The sequence below is a fragment of the Pseudopodoces humilis genome, chromosome 6 (genome assembly GCF_049639895.1).
Source record: "Pseudopodoces humilis isolate 2021_Gansu_Grassland_sample_001 chromosome 6, ASM4963989v1, whole genome shotgun sequence".
Taxonomy (NCBI): Eukaryota; Metazoa; Chordata; class Aves; order Passeriformes; family Paridae; genus Pseudopodoces; species Pseudopodoces humilis.
The window spans coordinates 60,951,151-60,972,735 of record NC_142205.1 but is presented as its reverse complement, the minus strand read 5'-3'; the positions used below and the strand labels follow the sequence as shown (position 1 = coordinate 60,972,735).

The window sequence follows — 21,585 nt, the reverse complement described above, 5'->3', positions numbered from 1 at the left end:
GAATACTACAGACTACTGCTACTTAGTGTGATAGACTGTAGTCAAAAATCAAGAGCAGCCTAAACATTTCTATGGGCAGAGCAGAGAAGTTAACAAAAGTTAGGAGAGATTTACACAAATGTATGAAAGAAAATGAGCCAGAAAACATTTGAAAAATAAGGGAAAGAGAGGGGAGCTGACAAGCTACAGCAGTACTCACAGAAATTGGTGAAGTGAAGGGTTAAGTGAAAAGGACATTAGAAAACACACATCGTAGTTTGAGATGCACCAAAAGTGGAAATTCCTGTAGTACTCTAAGCATGACAATACAGAGCAAATTCAGCATGGCAGAAGGAAAAAAACAGAGGTTTAAAAACATCCAAGTAGATATATATGTCTGTTTTCAGAGCAAAAGATTAATTTCAAACCATTTTCTTAAACCAATACCCTGTGACAACAACAGAGCATTAGTGCATTTGCAATGCTTCTCTCTGTAGAAAACGGTAACAACCTTTTTTGTTGTTACCTATGGCTAGCTGTTCTTAAGGTTTTCTGGATGGGTAGAAGGCTTGTCTTCTAACACCCCTTGGGAACAAAGACTATATTTTCAGTAAAATAAACATAACACAAAGTCATTCACTACATACTGCTACTTTCCCTTTTCATTACTAATATTAACTATTTTATTTACACATTTGTGAGATTTATCAAGCTTAAGAGAGTCTTTTAGACTTTAGACTACATATTCATATATACAATGGTCAAAAGTTGGCAAAAAAACCCCAGGTAATAATAATCATCATCATCATCATCATCATCATTAGAAAAATTATACCATCTGAGAGGAATTAGTTACTCAGTTTACTGTGGAGGAGGAGCCAACTGTGGAAAGAATAGTTAAGACAACACAAGTACGCGAAACACATTATCCCTCTTGCCCAAAACAAACAAAACAAAAACAAATCAAATATCAAAGCAAAACAGCCCACTATGGAATGTCATCAGAGAAACATCAAAAAGAAAGTGAAATGAAAATGTAATGTCAGTAATGAGGAGTCCCAAAACATGAGCCACAAGACAACACAATGGTAACTGCAGATTGGACAAACGCTTTCATTCTGACATCTCTTGGATCTTAGCCTCCTAAGACACACCTTTCATTTTCCTTTCCCACTCCTAGCAGGAGTGCCACTGAAGAAAACATAAAATGTTGTAAGATAAACAACCATATAGTTGACTTAAAAGGCAGGAGGATCAGCACTGCCTTAACTCTATTCAATATGCCATTGTGGGGCCAAGATCTCCAAAAACACTTTTATTTGTTGCAGGAATAATTAATATAAGCAAATTATCTGCTAGCTGGAGTTGTGATCATTCCAGAAATTACTAAGTGGTTTATTCTAATTCTGCATCTATAAAACCAAACCTGTTACAAAGGTGCATGTAGGAAGCACTTAAAGATCCACTCTTTTCCCCCACCCCAAATCAACCACCCCTTCATCCATAACAAGACATGTCTGCAAGTCTCAGAAATACTATTTGGAAAGACCTTCTCATTTCCTTTTGGAAAATACCATCAGTTCTACCTTTCCTATATTGGCTCAGAGAATCTTAGACATGGCTTTATGTAGATCTATCTGGCATGTGCCACCTACATAACCTACTAAAAAGATAGTGTATCATTATAAAGTTTAGAAATAAAATATAAAAAATACGATTTTTTTTCTCTTGTTCTTTTCCTGGAAATATGCACAGGAAAAAGTGACCATACATGAGGCAGGATGGATAATGCTACTTTATCCTCTCTGACAATAAAATCAAAACCACTTTAAAAGTGACAGCCACAGCAATCACATTTAGATTTTTCTTTTCATCTTAATGCAAGATGCTTGTTAGAAAAAGAGTTGGAGAAAAAAAGAGTTAGGAAAATAAAAGTTCAAAATAAACTTTTATTGTTTCTTAAATTTAGGGTTGTATTTTTAATAGGGCAAGTACGGCCCAAGGACACAATTCTGTAAGCTGTTTCGCAAGGTTGTGCCTGGGGACAAAGCCACGACCCCGGGGGAACAGGCGAGACCCGCATGCTCAACCTTACACGCGGCCAAGCCTCGGAGCCACACAGGTTCCTCATTTGCCCCGCACGCCCGGAGAGCCGAGTGGGGCCGGAGCTCCGGGAGGTGATGGGGCGACCTGCCGCGCTCCCCGCCGCAACCCGGCTATGCCCTGCCCCGACTCGCCGCCGCACGACGGGACGGAGCCGCACGACGGCCGGCTACCGCTGCCCCCGGTACCGTCGGGCGCGGCTCCAGGTGGGCATACCCAGGCGGGCACACCGGGTAGGGAGCCAGCGCCGCACTACCCCGACGGCCCGGCGAAAGGGGTCCAGCAGGTGCCACCGCGCCCCGCGCTCTTCGTGTCCCAGACAAACAGGACGGGGCGCCACCGCCGCCCACTCTCACCTCGGCTCCCCTGCCACACCGCGTACCACAGCAGGGGGAAGGCGGCGCCGAGGCACAGCGCCGGCAGCACCTGCCCGAGCCGCAGCCGCATCTCCCGCGGGCGCTATCCGCACGACCCGCACGCCACCGTCGCCGCCTCCGCCCGGGCAACGCGGGCCAGGCGTGTTCGCGCCGCGCTGCCCTACGCTGCCCGCTCCCCGCGCCGAGGGCCGGGGCACGTCCCGCCTCGCTACTCGCCGGGCGGGGCAGCCAAACTCTCCCGCTGTACATGGGCCTTCCCCGAGGAGCGGGTGTCCCCTCTGCACTTTGCGTGTCCCTACGGACGGGCACCCGCCCCTCCTGCCGGCCGGATTTCGCCCGGGAGACACCAGCTTCGTGAACAAGTGCCCAAGCCAATTCCCTCTGTAAAGCCCCTCAGAGCCCTCCCCTGCCCTCAGCCTTCCCGACGCTCGGACCCACACCGAAAAACCTCTTGACTGCGGCAAGTATAGACTGTTTTCACAACAAAAACGTCTCGGGCCGGCACTTCGGCAGGTGCTGTTTAGCCCAAGTCATAACATTGAAAGGAATAAGATGAATGTGTCTTTACAAACAGGTGCTGTGAATCTGCTTGTAGATAGGGCCAGAGACTGTAGATAAGGAAGTAACAGGAGAAACTACCAGTTTCAGAAAATGTTACTAATTGACAGGGACTATTGCTCAGCCAAGGCCATGCTAAATTCCTGAACTTCGAGAAAAAGAATAAAGACTTGATAGAACTATCTTATGCAAGGGGCGGTGTGTGTGCGCATACACGTGTTAAGGGGGAGATGTAGTAGGCAAATCGGGAAGCCTGTACCTTCCAAGTACCTGCCAAGTACCAAGCCAGTGGAGAAGGAAAGAGGGTGATGTGGCTGGGAAAATCAATATAATTGTGTCCTCCAACAATTTGAGAGACTCCATGGGAAATGCCACATGGCCTCTCCTTTTGTTCATGAATAAAGTTACAGGACTCCTCTGTCTCCTTCTTGGACATAAACCTCTCATGATGTGAATTTTTTCTGCACACCATTGTAATGGTTAACATTCTTTTGCTCATTTAAAAGCAATGGGGCATTTGTTTGCATATTGCTTGTAAGATTGTATCAGGAACCCAAGCTGTGTATAATTAATACATGCATTTAGAACAGTCACAGAATCAGGTAAATAAACCAAGCTTTTCAGTTCACCTTTAAAGAGGAAGGAGGGCAACAAGCTGCAAAATCTAACCTGATGAAAGTCTGATGGTACACTGGTACCTCTACACTGGTAAAAGTATTATACTTTAACCACTGTAGCTTGCTTCACACATGAGCCTTTTCATTTAGGCATGCACACATGTTTACTTTTTTAAGTCTTCAGCAATCCATAAGAAAACAAAAAAATTAATCACTGTTTAGAATCTTCTACAACATAGTTTTTAAAGGGAATGGATACCTTATTTACCAAGGTTTCTGGAACCACTTACAGCAACACAGTTCTAATAGAACCACCTATGTTTTATAAGAAAAAATGTTGCTCCTTCTTATACCTGATTAGCAGGTATTCAGTGGCTTTTGCTTTCACATGTTCTCTACCTGCTCACAAATCTACCTTTCATTCTACACCTATGATAAAGAAAATACAGTTTTCCGTTCTCTGTTGCAAATGTGCAAAGGACAGCTTCAGAAATCAGACTGGACTTGGGAAGTTCTCAAAAACATTAAGTTTTTGCTCTCTAAGCTGTTATCTACTTCCTTAATATATTACTATAATATATAATTCATTACCTTATTTACGCAGAGGACAAAGTATTTTAGATAATTTGTTTTCTAAAAAGATGTTTGTATTAGAAATACAGTATCTCTTCCTTCCTTTTCCCTATTTACTTACTTAACAACTTACCTCATTTTGTACCAAACCCCCAAATCATTTGGGAGGGTGTGATGCAAAGCAATGCCAAATCCCACAACAGTTGTGTCCAGACACAGGTGTGCTGGAGTCCTAAGGTCAGTGCTGCCTTTATGTGCCACTCTTTATACTAGCAACAGTATAACTATGTCCTTTTTGGAAATCTTAGACCTCAAAAATTGTATATTCCTACTCTGGCAAGGTTAGTGCAACCTTCCTATGTTTGAATTATGATATGGATGGGTTAACATCTCTGTTTACTAATTACTTTGAATTATAAATGTTATTATTTATTAAAAATGCAGGAGACTGCTAGTAGCCTGAGTCAAATATACACATGAACTAAAAATCTCTGTATGGCTCCATAAATTACCATGAAACCTTGAGTGAGAGACCTCACTATTCGTGTCCTATATTCATTTCCTCTATCTTCTGTTTCTGTGCGTTTGAAACTTTTTACTGAGAAATCTTCCTTAAGCTACACTTTGGATATGCATTTATAATTGGCTTATAAGATGCAGTACAATCACAATGCAATCCTCTTCTTCTACTGCCTCCCCACAACCATTTCCCTTTCCCAGTTAATACACTAAAATCTCAGGGCGTAAATTTTGATGGAGGGTCAATGTAGATTTTGGCACATTTGCAGTAAAATAGAAATTTGGAACTAAGAGGAAAAAATGAGCATTAAAAACGCCCCAAGTAATGAACAAAATATCTCTATTGGTTGGTGTTCTATCTGTGATAAAGCCAAAGTGAATGTGTAAATGATGTACTCAAGCAGGAGGGCTGCTGAGGATAAGATTAACAGAAATCTAATGTTTAATTTTAGCTTATGTTCAGAGCGAGTAAGAAAAAAAAAAGACAAAACTATGCATGCTAAATGCAAGAAAACAGGCAGGCAGCACAGTGTCTGTGTGAAACAAAGTCACAACTTTCTCACACTGGCCTGAGAAAGTATGGCCTGGGAAATCATAAGGAGGAATCCAAACAGTCTTTGGAGAGAGAAAACAATCTTTGCAGGTGTTGTTTGTTGCCTTGTTGTTTTCTTGTACAAAACAGTCAAGGGGTGTTCCCAATTGTCCAATGATGGTGATGTGTTGGTTTGATGACCAATGAGAGGTTTACTTTTTCGGACCTTCTCGGAATTGTCTATAAAAGAAGATCTGGAAGAATAAAAGGTGCTCTCTTTTGCAACTAAGGCTAGAGACTCTGTGTTGTCACTTCATTGTTCCTAATACAGTACTACGCAAGATCATCATATATTTCCAGAAACTAGCAACAAACTGACACAATGTGCGGGGAATATCTGTGGAGACTGCCATTGACTGCATTTGATTAATTTATTAAGGCAGCAGATACAGTTACTCAGCCATGCAGAGCTGTGGTGACCATTTACTTGATGCTCAATTCATAAACTAGCTCATTAACTTAAAATGGTTAGTACATTAGTACATTAAGGTAGTGCATTAAGATTTTCTCAAAACAAAAATCAAAAATCTCATGACTAAAACTGTCATGAGCTTCCACTGCACATTAGAGCAGTTTTACCTCCCATCAGCATACTTTCTGCATTTTTGTCAAACAGATCATCTTCAAAAAGGCTCTACAGAAGAACATGTTGCTGAGTAATCTATAATACTTAACACTAAGCAAGTGATTCAATGGACTGGTTCTCCTTACCTGCAAGAGAGAGTTCCTAGGCTTGTCTTTGTGCTTTGTTTCTTCTTGCTCAGATGATTGCTCCACATTTTTATACTGTTTTCACACATCTGTGTGTAAGCAACAGTAGAAATAAGAAACATTAAAATAAATATTTGACAAAATATAGGCTCCTGGCTGAGCCAAGCAGTGGATTATTTTGCAAGTCCCTCACCTGCAAAGGTATATGAACAAAGAATAACTAACAGTAATAACATGAAATAGTTGCTCAATTAAGTTTTCTGACTAGTGAGAGATTGACCTGCTACTGCTGGTTATTTGCCCTGCTGTCACCCAAAAAAACGGATTTTAAAAGGTAAACAGATTATGATGTTTACTTCAACCAAAGTCCATGTGAACGTAAGACTTGAAGGCAACTACTGAACACAAGAGGAAGGTGGAATTTTTTTTAAGCTACAGCATGGTATTTTTGACTGTCTTAATATAATTTATTAATTGACTGAACATGGTGATACAGAAGTCTCTTGCAGGATTCAAATGCTAACATTTGTACAAAATCAAACATGCTGGCTGTTTTGCAATTTACAACAAGCTGTGAAAAAAATCTGTAAAAAATTAATTAATTTGTGACAGATTTTACTTTAAAATACAAAGTGAAGAAAACATCATATGAGCAAAAATAAGTGTAAGACTAAAACTTTTAAACTCACATTTCAGAAGTGCTTAATTTAAACGAAGACCTTAAAATCTGTCAAGCTTACCTCAACAAATCTAATAATATCACAGAGAAGTGTTGTGCAATGTACTGTCAGCACCAGATACTCTACACATCAGTCCTGGAGACTGGAAGCAAAGAAAACCGAGAAAACAATAATCCTGTATTGTGTATGTATTATTACAGTAAATCACAATAGGAAGTATAACAAATTCCAAAGCATGTAGTAAAAGTTAATTTGGTTCTTAACATTCTACACAAAATATAATTTCTGTTTAAGGATAAATGTAATGAAAAAATAGTCATATTGGTATGAAACTATTTAATCCCTTAAAAGATGCCATGGAAAGTGAAACCCTTGAAGCAGCAGCACAGTTTAATTTTGTTATTAAAAAACCAACAAAAGTCTCATCAACTAGAAATTTCCCTGCATCATTTGTGCAGACCCATGGTTTAAAGATGCACCTGCTGGACTTCCTAAAATTCCAGTAGCTCATACTTTTAGCGAACAACCTCAGTGCAATCCATGTGTGGGCAAAAAGACTCAGGAAGAACCTGACCACCCTTACATTTCTTCACATTATTGCAATTCTTCTGCCTTCCCAATATTGAACTAACACCCTTCTGCTGCTGGTGTAGTCAGGACTCCTCTGACAAGAAGATTCCAGCTATGTTTAAATACCACAGCAGCAGTGCACTGCCAAGTTCTCAGATACCTCAGGGAGGTATGGCACAACCTTTTTTTCTCTGAGTATTTGCTCAGAGTTGTTTCTTATACAAACTAGGTGGGAGCTGCAGCTTACACTTAGGTCCTGCAATACAGACAATTTTCTTTTCCTCCAGCTTCTGCTACCAGTTCTTAGGCTCTGGATCTTAGATTTTTATTTTTATTTTTTAATATATAAATTTCTGGGGTTTGGCTACCTTGGAACAACTTATATACAAGTAATTTCATAAAAACAGGTAATTTGATAAAATCATCATGTCATCTTGTCACCAAGTAAGAACACTTTTAAATAGAGATAAATACTTTCAAGCTTATTTTCACACAATGCTCCAATGCTTTGAAAGTCAGATTGCTCCCTAAGCAGTTATGTTACCTCTTAACATGCAACATACATCACCTCTCCATAGTTTTTGAGAGTAGGAATAAGATATGCAAACAATTGAAGTTCACACATCAATGGTTTCCCCACGTGAAACTCTGCACCCCTATGAGTGTAGGAACCCAGAGAGAGGATGCCAAATAAGTTGGTCCATGCTCTGAAATCTTCTGTGGGACATAGGCCATCAGACCTGCTGTGTGGCTTTTGATTTTGTGTAAAAGTCACTTCAATTTCCACACATCAAAAAATATATCAGAATGCAGTCAAGCAAGTCTGCCAGCTCTTTTTCAACACTCCAAATTTTGCATGCAATTCTGTGTTCAACCCATATTTACTGAAACAATTACAATACAATGGAAGTAGTGACTGAAACTAAATGGACCACTCAGGCTGAACCTCCATTCAGCAAAGGCAAGGCAGGATCCACGGCAACACACTCCTTAAAATCATTACCCAACTGTTGCAAAACATGGGAATATGTAAAAATATTCCTAAGAAAGAATATCCATTGGTATTTTGATATTTATCTACTTTCAAGCGTAACCAGCAAGATGGGAGATTTAACTCATGAAACACAAAGGACTCAGCAAGCTCTAGATGACGTCCAAGTGTTAGGAAAGCAAATTGCTTTTTGAAGAATTGTCTTGTTAAGGTTTAGCGCTGGACATGTTTCATTGTTCTCAGACCCAGGAGAGGCTAACAAAGCTTGGGAAGAATGATGTACCACTGTGGACATAGCAGCTGTCCCACATTACATAAAGGATGCAGAATTTAGGGGCCATAATGATATATGGCAGAATTCCCAAGACAAGGCAGAAACAAATGAAGACCACTTAGTAACTGCGCTGAAAAGTGCTCCAGCTGCCCCCGGCAGGGGCAGATCCCGACCCGAAAAACCCACCGGCCCAAAGGAGAGACTCAGCATGGGATCAATTAGCACGATAGGAGAGAATCATTGACCAGTATTAGATAGAATACTGATTGGTAAGAGAACTGTGTAACTTGTAGCCAATGAACACTAATCCCTTTGTTTGCTAAAATGTATAAATAGGAAAAAGCTCTGATAGTTGGGGCGCTTGATCTGTGGATTATCAGGGACCACCCAGGGTTGTGCAACTCTGAAATAAGATACTCGATGTCTCTCTCGAGTGTGCTTGTTGCACACCGGGCGATCAATCCGGTTTTTGCGGGCAGCAGTGACAGCGCTGCCCAGCCCGCCGGGGCAGGAGGCGGTCGTGCGGGCGGCGGGTGAGGGACCAGGGGCACTCGAGGCCCGTAAGGACCACCGGGAAAGGGAAGCGTCTTTCCAGCCGGTACTTCCGCCGCGTCCTGTGCCCGCGATCACTTCCAGGTCGGGAGCTGGCTTCCGGCGGGATGCGGGGGGCGGCAGGGCCGCGCTCGGTCCTCGCCGTGCTCTGAGGGGCCGCGGCGGCCCGGCCGCGAGGGGGCGCCGGCGGCAGCGCGCGGGGGGCCTGGGTGGCGCGGGTGGGGCGGGCCGGGAGCAGCGCCCGGGCCCGGGCCGGGTTCGGGCCCCGCCGGCGCGGGGCCGCCGCCCGCGGAAGATGTGGGCGCACGTCTGGGGGTTCCTGTATAACAACTACTTTCGGTTCTGGCTGAAGTGGATCCTTCGGCTGCTGACCGGGAAGTGCGAGCTGCAGCGCCTTCTGGGCGGCGCGGAGGCGGGCGCGCGTCGGACGCTGAGCGTAGGTAATGGAGGGGCCGGGGCAGGGGCCTCCAGGTCAGCTCGGAAGCCTCGTGTAGAGCTTTTTCCATTTAGCGTGGAGAAGACCTCCATGAACATCGATTCCAGCCGTTAACCCAGCACTGCCAAGCCCACCACTAAACCGTGTCTCGCTGTGCCACACGTCTTTTAAATCTCTCCGAGAATGGTGGTGACTAAACTACTGCCCTGGGCAGCCTGTTCAGTGCTTTCGGTGTTGACATTTTCCCTCATATCCAACCTAAACCTCCCCTGGCACAATCTGAGGACATTTCCTCTCCTGTCACTGCTTTCCTGAGAGAAGGGATCGACCCCCTCATGTCCACAGCCTCCTTTCCAGTGGTTGTGTAAATATACCCCCCCCCCCACATATATATATATACATTATATATATATATATATAAAATATCAATTGATATTTTCTCTCCTGATACCTTTTCAAATTTGTTTTTGTTTTGTACATGAAACTGGTGCTTTAAAAAATCCAAATCTACTTTCAGCGTCGTACTGAAGAGTTATAAAAAAAATCTGTGTAAATGAAGATATTCTGTTACCTGATAACCTGCTCATTTTAAGATTGATTAATTTTTTATTACATGTATAAAGGGGATGTAGATTTTTATAATACTTATATACTGCAAGAATGCTTATTGTCAATTCATTAAAACGGTTCAGTTTATCTATGACATCTACTTTTTTCCATATTGCAGAACATTCACTGGAATCATCAAAAAATAAGGTAAGAGATACTGGAGGTGAAGCTGTAATAAACCCTTTTTTCAGAGACAGATCCCTGAAAAATCAGAGAAAAATAAAACATGCATTTACATTTTGAGAGGGGTAAACTGAAGAGGAGTAAAGGACAGAGGGAAGAAAACTTGGAATTTTGTGTTCTGTATGCTAGGTTTAAGGTTTCTCAAAAATAATCCTATGTCCCTTCAAATGTTCGTGTCATTGAAATCTCAGCCTTGTTAGCTACCTGTCTTCTAATTCTGAAGCATTATTTTCTTGGCTGCACTTGTTTCAGTTCGATTAGGAGCAACATATTTCAATTCAGCAGGTGAACGCAAATAAGAACCTAGACCAAGCAACTCTCCAGTTTTGTATTTATTCTTTATACAGCTCCTATGTAAACGTCGTTTACAGACTGACAGTTACAAATCATGCTTTCATGTAATTATTGCAGATCTTTTCTACGTAGTTTGAGCCAGTGCATTGTAAGCAATTACATTGTAAGCAATTAAACTGATACTTTTCCTCTTACAGTAAGTAATACACACAACAGATATAGAGAAGCTGAGCAATAATAGTAAAGTAGATCATGTCTTCATTCCTTATGAAGATTTTAACTTCATTTAACTGTGTTAATTTTCTAGGTTTTAAGAAATGCTGTACATGTGGAAGAAGCTGAAGTGGAGAAGTGTGTTAGAGATGTAATGAAGGAAAAGAAGATTGAACTGAAGGATACAGGGTGTGTTTGAAAACCTCTCCCTGTTCTCACTTGTTTGCATGTTCTTCCAGTTGTTTAACCTAATACAATATTTAGGCCATTCAACACAAGTATTCAGAATGAAATCTGAAAATAAGGTGTGGTTATGTCCTCTTCAGTTCTAGAAAATAAATTGTAAAGTTTTAATTCATGTGGGTTTGGCATTACTGTATCTCTGTTTTGCAAATCCTTTCTGTTACTCCATATTTTTAACTAGTATGATCATTGTATAGGTTGATTACAAAAACTGTATAACTCCTTAGAAATATTTGAGATAATATAGTGATGCCTGATTAAGGCTTGCATTCATGTGCATAAGTAATTAGTGAGTGACAGGGAATAATCAAAATTCCAAAGTCTAATGAAATTCTTTTTTGAAACTATAAGTATTTCTGATAAAGTTTGATTGCAAGACTTACAAAAAGTTTGGGAGTAGGTGAAGTAGTGGTCAGGATGACATATGGAGTTTTCTTGTGTCATAACAGATTTTAGCTTCCCCCCCCCCCCCATAATTTAAGGTAATGGAATCTGACTGCAGCACTGGAATCAGCTAGAGGTGTTTAATGTATGTAAGATCCATGTAGCAGTGTACTTAACCAGTATGCTGTAGTTTGTAAAGACAGACATAAAGCACTTCTTAATTCTGGTGTTTACATTGCATTAAGATAAGAAAAGTCTTATCTGGTAATTCAATCTAGAATTTGTGGCTGAATAGGCCTATTTAAAAAATTCTCTATGGTGTTTTGTTATTATTTCAGGTTTAAGACAAATTTGCATATATCCTTGCTACAGATATCAGGTTATAAAAAACTGTATTTGAATGTGGAAAACCTAAGAAAGATCCCGTATGATTCAGAAAATGAAGAACACGAGGAACAGTTAATTGAGGTGAAATAATTTTTAAAATACATGTGCTGTTTGTTTTTTAACTCTCCAAGTCAAACACCTTGAAAGAACTTATTGGTAGCATTCTTACCAGCTGGTCTATTTAAAGCTCTTTTCTACTTAAAAATTGCAAAGCCATAATAGAAATGACACATTAATATAAAACCTTAAAGAAAGAAAAAAGTAAACTAGAGTTACTTGCAATGGAATTATTTAGTGTGAAATCAGATATAACAACAGTATATAAATAGAAAAATAGATTTTTGATGCATCACTGAAGAATCACTACTGAAAAGATATATAGCCTTGTGCACACGTCTAACTTTGCAGATTCAATTCTAATTCTTTGCATTCTTCAGTTACTAAATTGAAAAAAAAAGACACTAATTTTTTCTTATTACTGCATCCCAGTCAATGTCAAGGAAGATAGTTTGATGCTGGAAGATGAAAATTACTTTCTTAGCTCTTCATATCTCAGTTTGCTGTGGAAGCCCCAACACTGACATGTTAAATGAGTATTCATTGAGAATTTGTATTTCAGTTTGTAGCTGTCCTATTACAAAATGATGCGTAAATTAATTTCTGAGGTGAAACAAGTCTTGGTTTCTTTGGTATTCTTACAGCATCTTTGTCTGTGAAGGGAAATGACCACATTTAATGTTAAATGTAATAATTTTCATAATTGCTGAAGTGAGCAAAAGTAGCAGACTCCAGATTGCCACCAACAGAAAAGAGTAGCATGCAGATTGTACTCTGTTCTTTGGTGAATGGTTTCTAGTGTGCAGGAGCAAGTGTTCTGAATTATGTGACTTGGAATACTTGAGCAGCATAACATGGAAGTATATTTGTGCAGCTCTGGAATTTGCTGATGCCTCACGAGAATCTGAAGGCCAGAATCAGCAAACAGTGGTGTGACATCGGCTTCCAAGGCGATGATCCTAAAACAGACTTCAGAGGGATGGGGCTGCTTGGCTTAGTGAATCTGGTGTAAGTGAAAAATGTATTTAATTCCTTTTGTAACAAATTTTCAGTATCTGTATTTTCCGTAGTTAATGCTATTTCTAATAAAAACTGATTGGAAGCAAATAGAAAGCAGTATGTTCAAAATTTCTAGTGGCTGCACATTGTAAACACGTGATGTGGTTGGGTAAGAAGTGATGGAAGGGAAAGAAATTTGTCCAAGACACCTTATTTTTTGTTGCCTTATGATAGAATTGGTAGGTTGTACCTAACTTGTCAAAAGCTTTAAAAATTCCTGAATGTAAAAATTCCTACTGTAATGAAAAATAGACAAGTTTACGTATCTTTGATAAGCTAACTTTTCAACTAGGTTGAACTTCATATTTAATGTTCAGATCACAATGATTTATTTTTTTTTACAGTATTACTTCATGGTGAATATAATTTAATTTGCTACCTTTTCCTTAGTTTTCATTTTGTGCCATTTTCCAGTTACAGTCTATTTTTCACCTTTAGTTTAAAGCTACAGATATTAATATTGACATTAATGCAGTATTTTTTTTCAAAGAATTTAAAATAATGTTTTACACTGCCAGGTATTTTAGTAAGCATTACACCAATGAAGCTCGTCATATCCTTTCTCGGTCAAATCATCCAAAGCTGGGGTAAGTCACTCTAGAATTTTTTTCTGGCTGCTTCTGTGTAAGAACTTAAATGAAGACTGCTAAATGTGCCCAGAAAGTAAAGAGGAAAATATATGTGTGTTATTTCCATTAAAGAATGAAAACAGGGTCAAAATAGAAAGGTATGAGAAACCAAACACAGAAGGCAATTTCTAGCTGGAAAGTGAGTGCAGCTTTTTTTTTTTTTTTTTTCCTTTCAGAATGGATTTATTGGGGCAGAAATGTTGGGGCAAAATATCATTATTTAACACAGTAAACACCTTTAACATTTTAGTTAATTTTATTTGTAATAGATTAGATTTAAAAATTCATACTTATTTTTTACCTTCTTACTGATCCTGTGTTGGGATAATATAGATTACCTCTTAAGGTCCTTTTTTTCGTCATCTAGGTTTCTGCTCTGTAATGAGTATTTACAAACAGGTGTTTTGTTGTTGTTCAACTTTAAATTTTTTTTTGAAAACTTCACATATTTAAACATTAACCTAATTTTACAGGGAAATACACTCTCAAACCAGTCAGATATAATAATCTAGTCCCTAGTTAACTTGATGACTTATCAAAAAACAGGAGCCCTTCATGACTTTGATTGTAAATAACTTTACCCAGCTCTGTCATGAACAGGATATGTGAGAATTTTTCTCAACTACATAACTATATAATTGGCACAGATTTATTTTTACTTTTCCTTCCTCCACAAACTGTAGCTGTTGTTTAAGAATTTCTGTTATAATGCCTTTTTTATACTATGTAACAGAAAACCAGATTCTTTCAGCTTGAACAACAGGTTGAAATAGCTGTTGCATTTACACTGCAACAATTTTTTTTCACATCCAATTTTTAATATTCCAGAAGATCTAAGGATTTCAAATTAACAAGTTGAAGTCAGTGTTGATTAGCTTTGCCATCTCAATATTACAATAACTTTTACATGGTTGGATGCACCAGGTCTGTAGATTGGAATCAGCTCATCAACAGGTATTATAGGAAAAATTTCAATTATCACAGCTATCCTAAAGCAGAGTGTGCTTTAGGATATCCTAATATCCTAATCCTAATATTTAGGATATCACAGCTATCCTAAAGCAGAGGGAAGCTTTTAAGTGTTTCAATCCATAATGTAAAACCATGATTCGTGTTGCAGATATTCCTATGCTATAGTTGGGATCAATCTGACAGAGATGGCATACAGCTTGCTCAAGAACGGTGCTTTAAAGGCTTATCTCTACAACATGGTCTCTGGGTTGCCACAGATGAAGCACTTCCATCAGTTTTATTGTAAGTATCTATGGCTTCTCTAGTACAGACAACTCAGGGTAGGCCGCAACGTAGAGTTTGGGTTCTTTGGAGTGCTCTTTGGAGTTCATCTCTTTTCGCATTAGCCAGAGCAAGCTGTTTGTCTTCTGCATCAGGTATTGGGAATGTACCTGCTGCTTAAACATTGTGCTGCAGAAATGTACATTTAAGGATAATTTCTCTGGCTTTCTATATTTTAGATATTCCAGTCTTAAAACTGAGTATTTGCAGGTTTATTTTTTTATTCATTATTACAGCATCCAAAAGCTTGCTGTAGACTGGGATGGGACAGTCCTTGTTTTAAGGGGTTGAAGAGAGTCCAAAGCTTCATTCTAGGAGTGGCTAGATCAAGGCATGAAATTGTGGAGGTAATTTTTGCAGGTCTATATTTTATTTTCTTCACAGGTTATCTAGTTTATGAGTTTGACAAGTTCTGGTTTGAAGAAGAACCAGAAAGCATTATGCACTTCAACCAATACAGAGAGAAATTCCATGAAAAAATTAAGGGACTTCTACTGGATTACAATGTGGTACTGACCTTACAATGTACAAAAAAAACTTAATTCCTCTGCAGTATATGAGGTTCTGCATCAAAAATTGAATGATGCATTTGGATGGAAGTTTTGTGTGTTTCACCAAAAACTGTCTAACAACGGAACTTTTTTTTTACATTAAAAAAAAGAAAATTAGCAAAATTCAGTTAAGAAAGCTTGGACAATCAACCTCTGTTTACAGGTATTTTTATGCTATTCTCCAAAGGACAGCTTTTTGAAAAGGAAGTGAAACAAAACAACCAACAAACCAACACAAAAAACAGCCCACAAATCTCAAGAACCTCTAGATTGCTTTACTTTTTTTACATTTTCTTTTATACTTCTTGGTGCAGGAATGTGAAGCAGGTATTTATGCTTAATCATATTTTCTATTAATGGGTTTGACTGTTAATGGTCTTTTAAAAGACAGTTTAAGTTCAGCTTTTCAAATTTGAATTTAAATTCCAGCCTTTTAACATAACAGTTGAAGTTGAGCTTTTAGTTGAAATTATTGTGCTTCTAGATTTTTTGTGTTCATGTTCCTTTATATGTCATTGATCACTCAACAATGTTAAATTTATTTGTAATTAAGAGGTACTCAAAGGAGATTTATTATTTGTTTATAATTTTGGAGAAAAGGCTTAATCCATCAGCATATTGATGTACTTATTAGAAATTACTTCTGGATAAGGAAGCTTATCCATGGATTTGTACCAGCCAGTTCCTATGCTTGGAAGAAGTTTAGTTTGCAAACAAACAAAAAGAACCATATGTCATCAGCATGAGGATAAGATCCTCAGGCTAAAGCTACTCTTTCTAAAAGTATTCCTGTTGTAAAAACTTTTGATTCTTTCTAATCTGACTTCAAATGCTTAGGATGATTGACTTGGAATTTGTCAGCCCTTTCTTGTAGCAGCTAAGGGGGTATTCTTAGTGGGAGGTACTACAGATCTACTTTGGCCCTTTCATAAAGTTAAAAAAAAACCCTTTATTGCAGCTTCAGTCTTTATCTTGTAAAAATAAATTCACATCAGAGTACAAGTCTAAAAAAGATGTATTTTCCATGGAAGGGGTGCAACTTGGACAAGTTCCTTAGTCTTTCCATCCTCAGACAATCTACAGACAGTTCATGTCTGTATTGTGACTTAATTATTGCTTAAAGCAACTTCAAATGGATTTGGTATGACCATCACTTTCTTTTCTAAGACCTTCTATTAAATAAGTGCCTTCTGCTGTTTTCAATCAGTTTTTAAATTTTGATTCTTCTAACTAGATCACAGCCTTAGGAACCTGAGTAATTTGAGAAAGACTTTTTCACCATATATCTAAATAGCTCAGTAGCACAAAATTTGTATGCTGATACAAGCTTCCATATTTGTTTTAATAATCTCAGGTAAACTAGTTAATTTCTAGTCAATGACTACTCGAGAAGAGATTCCTGAAGAATATAAGCATTGAACACAATTAATGCAAGCATGAGGCAAAATAAAGAAAAACACCCCCCACCCCCATTTTGTAATGAGTGTTATAACACTACATAAGCATGAAATATAATTTGTAATACTGCATTTCTTGGAGATCATCAAAATCCACCTGGACATGGCCCTAAGCAGCCTCCTTTGAGGGACCCTGCTTTAGGCAAGGGATTGGACTTTGTGATCCCAGAGGTGCCTTCCCACCCCGGTAATTCTGTGAGTCTGTATTGTGTCAATAGTGACTTGTTGCACTGCATCCACCCTTGTGCTCTTGATCCCTTAAATGCTGGGGATCTCTTGCTGGTGGGGAAGCTCCTGATCAGGGTACACAGTACATGTATATGGGGTAGCACAGTTCTCTTTCTTTTATGTATTCAGGGTGGGAAGGATTCAATCTCACCTGAGTTGGCTTGATGCTGTTCCACCGATATAAAACAAAACCCAAAAAACAACAACAACAACAAAAAACCCACCATGAAGATGTGCATAGGGAGAGTATTTATGGTTTGCCCTGGTTTGTAAACTGAACAGCTGAACTGACCAGCAGATTCAAACTGACAATGGGAGGCCCAGTTCTTTTGCTGCTCCCCCATATGTGGATCCTGGAATACTCACCACTGAAGAGCTAAGGTCCTGTGGAGAGCATTTTATGATTCAGGTCCTGTGGTGGAGCTCTCTCTGAGCCTTGCAGACACCGGACATGCCAAAAATCCAACAAAGGAAGTGGAAAGCGGACTCCTTCCCAGTGGCCCAAGTGGTTACTTTCTAGCCCCATCTTCTGTTGAGATTGTCTTCGTTAATAATTTTCTCTACTGCTTGTAGATCTCCTTTACAAGCAACACACAGCTGACTTTTTGAATTCTAGAAGTGACCCCAATTATGTTTGGCAGCAGCAAAGGAGATTCTGTTTGTTTTCATCTGCTGCCTGCCAGCTACTAACAAAATTGTTTGAGTCTTCTCTAAAGGCTCCCCTGAGCTGTGCCTGAAAGCTTTTCTTTTTGCTACAGTTGCAAAAGTAATCTACAACCTTGTCTTTCTAGCATTGAAACTTTCACTGGGCTCCTTGTTCATCAGGAGACTGACATTCAACTGTTGCTGAGGCTTCTAAAGCCCAACCATAGAGTCTCAGGGTTCCTATTATACACCTGAGATGTTTTAGTGTCAAATGTAGTTCAAGCTTTTAATAAGATGCATATTTGCTAGTTTTTTTCCTTAAATCAATGAGTGATCTGGAAGTAAACTGTGGCAGTATACAAGGAGAAAAAGTAAACCCAGTCATCCTCAGATGAGTGAGACATAAGGGAATACATTAGTTTGCATGTAGTAATTTAGGTGAATGTTTATGTTAGGCTCCAGTGCACCTTCCCAGGAAACAGTTAGAATTTGCATGTGGTTTTGTATCATCAACTAGCCCAGTAATTCTGTCTAGGAGTCACTCACTGTATGTAGACTAGTATTGGGTGTCCCCGTTTGCACCCCTAGTAGGTTAACTGTATTGCAGTGGTAGCTAGAAAATGTATTGAAATAGGTAAAATTGTGTTTAGAGAAGGCAAGAACAAGGCTTTACTAGTCAGTGGTATTTTATGCGAACTGTTGTAGGGTGACAATCTTAAGGTTGTGGAAGACAGGAAATAGAGGTTGGTCACTTTTCTGCAAATTGATACAATCTTTAACATCAGAATTTGTTGCTCACAGGTTATTCTAAAAGTCTTAAAAACCTCAGTAAATTATTATTTATGAACCATAATATTTTAAATACATATTGTCTTACTAGAACTTGCAAGTGCTGCTAGTTTTGTAACTTGATGCCTCTTTAAAACATTCACTATGTGAAAGCTTGTATGCAATGGTATTAAAAAAACCTGGAGACAAGGTGGTTCTCTAAATTTGTTGTTCCTGTAGCAAATGTTCAACAAGCTACCTTCACTTTTGTTCCTTAGTGTATGCTTGAAACATGATGCCACTCTATGAACAAATTAATCTCAAGATAAGCAGAGGTTTCCTACAAGCAAATGTAAAATCTAGTCTTTCACTAAGTAAACACATTGCTTCAGAAGCAGCTAACTTGATAGGAAAGCCATCTGAAGACAGTGCTACATAGGAAGGAAGAAACTGTGTTTTTAAACTGGTTGTGCTTCTGTCATCTGATACAGCCATGTAAAGAATAGGGCATTTTGTCCTAAAGGGCAGTAGTAAAAGGGGCCAATTTAAACACCCCAGGTAAATAGTTTTGGACTTTCAGTCTTTGAAAAACAAAACAAAACAAAAATGCAAACAAAAATTAAACACACACACACACAGCCCCACTGGTTTTCCAGATTTTCTGTCCTAATTTAAATAAAATTTCACAAAAGAAATTACTTAGAGCCTTGCTTTAGGAATTATGAAGAAAATGTTTGTGTTTAGTTAGGTGGGAGTTGAGCAGTCAGTATCCTTGACAATACTGCTAGTGATGTGTGGTGAAGATGTAGCTTGTGGTTTCCTTCTGTCATTATTGTTTGTGTTGCTGTAGTACCATGGTGATCCATCTTTGGACTGATGTTTCTTGTGCCAGTCTAGATACTGTCTTTCTCTAGGGAATTAAGAACAACTCAGCCCAAGACAACTTGTGGGCAGTTTCTTCTTATGACACTGTGCTTAGATAGCTGCATATTGATAGAATTCCTGTTTACCACAATATAAAAGCAATAATGTATACTGTGATGTCTGTGTAATAGAGATGTTTACAATGGTTGCAAATAAAGAATACTTTATTCCAAAATATTGTCAACAGTCTTGTCTTTGGCCTGCTAGAAAATGTAACAATTTTCAGTTTCATGCACCTGCACTGGGATATGAGTGCAAGCTTTATCCTAATTTATTCTTTCTACCATCCTCCTGACTTGCCTCCAGCTTGTTTAGAGGTCCTTGGTTCTTGACTGTTAAGCAGATGTACTCTGCTGTAAGTGCTACTGGTTTATTACTGCTTCATTTCAGTTGCTTTTAAAATCCTCACTTGAAAAGAAGCTCTGTCTTAAACTTTAAAGAAAACAAACGTGCCAAAAGAAGAAAAAAAAATCCACAACACAAAAAAAAAAAACCCCAGTCAAACCCAAAACCCAAAAAACCCTGCAACAATAATTTTATTTGAAGGTCCTGGAAGTTAACTCTCAGAGGCCACTCAAAATGTGAGTGTTTTGAGTGTTTTTGTTCAGGAGGAAAGAAATTTAAAAGCTGGAGAACAACTCTGGAGAAAGAGAAACCCTCAAGCGTTGATGGTTTGTTACTTTTTTTCAGACTGTATCTTCTGGCATGCCTTCATACAAGTGATGTTAAATAATTTGCTTGGGATTTTTCTATTTATTTGTATCTCTCAGGCAGCTTTTGTTTCTTCTCCTGAATTCTGGAGAACAAATGCTTCTATTAATGTACCAAAGTGCCATTCCATGAGAACTAGAAGATCTCATCTGTAGCAATTTTTTATTTCTGCAGAATCACAGAACAGGCCCTGCCACTACAGGAGCATCCCAGTCCTCCAAACTCCAAATGCCAGGCTGATCAGTTATGGAAATATGTTATTTTAGAAAACAGAGATCTTGAGTACCACAGGAAAAGAACTGGAGCTTAATTGTCTTTTGAGGTATCTGCCACCATTTATCAGGAATACCTTGCACTGCTGTTAAGACTGACTAAGCTGTTACTTCACAGCTTGCATTCCCAGCTCTAAGCCATTCTTGCACAGTGATGCTGTTGCTGTCAATAGATGTTGCAATTTTCTATTATTAACCATTTTCCAGTGTAATGTTCACTGCTACATTTTTGTTTTGTTATTTGCTATCAGGCCAATTTCTGGCTTTAGTATTGAATAAATCACCATTTTAAATTGTGGCAGTTTTGGCTGGGGTAGATTAAATTTTCTTCCCAGGGGCTGGTATTGGGACTGTGTTTTGGATTTGTGCTGTACACAGGGTTGATAATACAGAGATGTTTTTGTTACTGCTGAGCAGGGCTTACACAGAGCAAAGACCTTTTCTGCTTTTTGAGCTGCCACACTGGAGGAAGCTGGGGGTGCCTGGGAGAGTGGAAGGAGACCCAGGTTGGACAGGTGACCTCAATTGACCAAAGGGATATTCCAAATCTCGTGACACCATGCTCAGTATATCTGGCTCAGTACCATGCTCAGTACCAGACCTAGCTGCACAGCCTTCCAAGCAAAAGCACCATCTCTTTGCCTGACCAACTGCTTTCAGGCTGCTCCTGTTCTCTCCCACAGTTCCTTACATGCCACACCATATATCCCACACCATTCTCCACCATCTGAATTTATGACACAACACCTGATTTCTACTGTAATAGAAGCTCCACCATTATTATGTAAGAACATTATTATTATTATTATTATTATTGTTATGTAAGTGCTTTTCTCTTTATAATAGTTTTGATGTCATTTTTCCAGGTTTAATAAGTCACATAATGACCTTCTTATCTGTGTGACATAACTTGTATAACACAAACATTTGCAAGTCTCAACCCTTAGCTGTAACACCTAGAATTCACTGTAAGATGCTACAATGAAGGATATAAGTGCCACATAACTTCCAGGTGTTAACAGCTTCTGATTAAGCTGAAAGACAGACTGGAAAAAAAAGCCATACAGAAATATCCTTCAGTTTTTTCTTTTTTTGTAGTGAAAGATCTAGATAACATAACCTATAAAAAAAGTTAATAGCAATTAA

The 21,585-nt window shown here is 38.9% G+C and overlaps 2 protein-coding genes across 5 annotated transcripts in view; one reads left to right on the top strand and one right to left on the bottom strand.

The window, feature by feature from the left end:
* MGAT4D (MGAT4 family member D) overlaps positions 1 to 2,548 on the bottom strand; it is a 36,766-nt gene extending 34,218 nt beyond the window's left edge. For both annotated transcript variants that reach the window (XM_088056569.1, XM_088056570.1), the window contains exon 1: positions 2,439 to 2,548. In XM_088056569.1, the coding sequence (XP_087912695.1) occupies positions 2,439 to 2,529 (91 nt within the window). In that variant the 5' untranslated portion in view covers positions 2,530 to 2,548. The remainder of the gene's footprint in view (positions 1 to 2,438) is intronic.
* A 6,776-nt stretch (positions 2,549 to 9,324) lies between these two features.
* On the top strand, positions 9,325 to 20,660 carry ELMOD2 (ELMO domain containing 2). 3 transcript variants are annotated; one of them, XM_014254806.2, is made up of 8 exons: positions 9,325 to 9,536; positions 10,260 to 10,288; positions 10,926 to 11,020; positions 11,797 to 11,926; positions 12,777 to 12,910; positions 13,480 to 13,548; positions 14,711 to 14,844; positions 20,342 to 20,660. In XM_014254806.2, coding segments are annotated over exons 1-8 (738 nt in total). In that variant the 5' UTR covers positions 9,325 to 9,391; the 3' UTR covers positions 20,344 to 20,660. The 3 variants fall into 3 exon arrangements, with proteins under 3 accessions (XP_014110281.2, XP_005525621.2, XP_014110280.2); XM_005525564.3 differs by lacking the exon at positions 20,342 to 20,660 and adding an exon at positions 15,268 to 19,631; XM_014254805.2 differs by lacking the exon at positions 20,342 to 20,660 and adding an exon at positions 15,244 to 19,631.
* Positions 20,661 to 21,585: the final 925 nt, after the last annotated feature.

What these genes read in the sequence shown, in the direction of transcription:
- ELMOD2 (XM_014254805.2), top strand. Translation starts at nt 9,392, where the DNA reads ATGTGGGCGCACGTCTGGGGGTTCCTGTATAACAACTACTTTCGGTTC. An exon ending in TGGAATCATCAAAAAATAAG is followed by an intron (nt 10,289 to 10,925) that starts GTAAGAGATACT and finishes TTAATTTTCTAG; the next exon opens with GTTTTAAGAAATGCTGTACA. An exon ending in ATTGAACTGAAGGATACAGG is followed by an intron (nt 11,021 to 11,796) that starts GTGTGTTTGAAA and finishes TTATTATTTCAG; the next exon opens with GTTTAAGACAAATTTGCATA.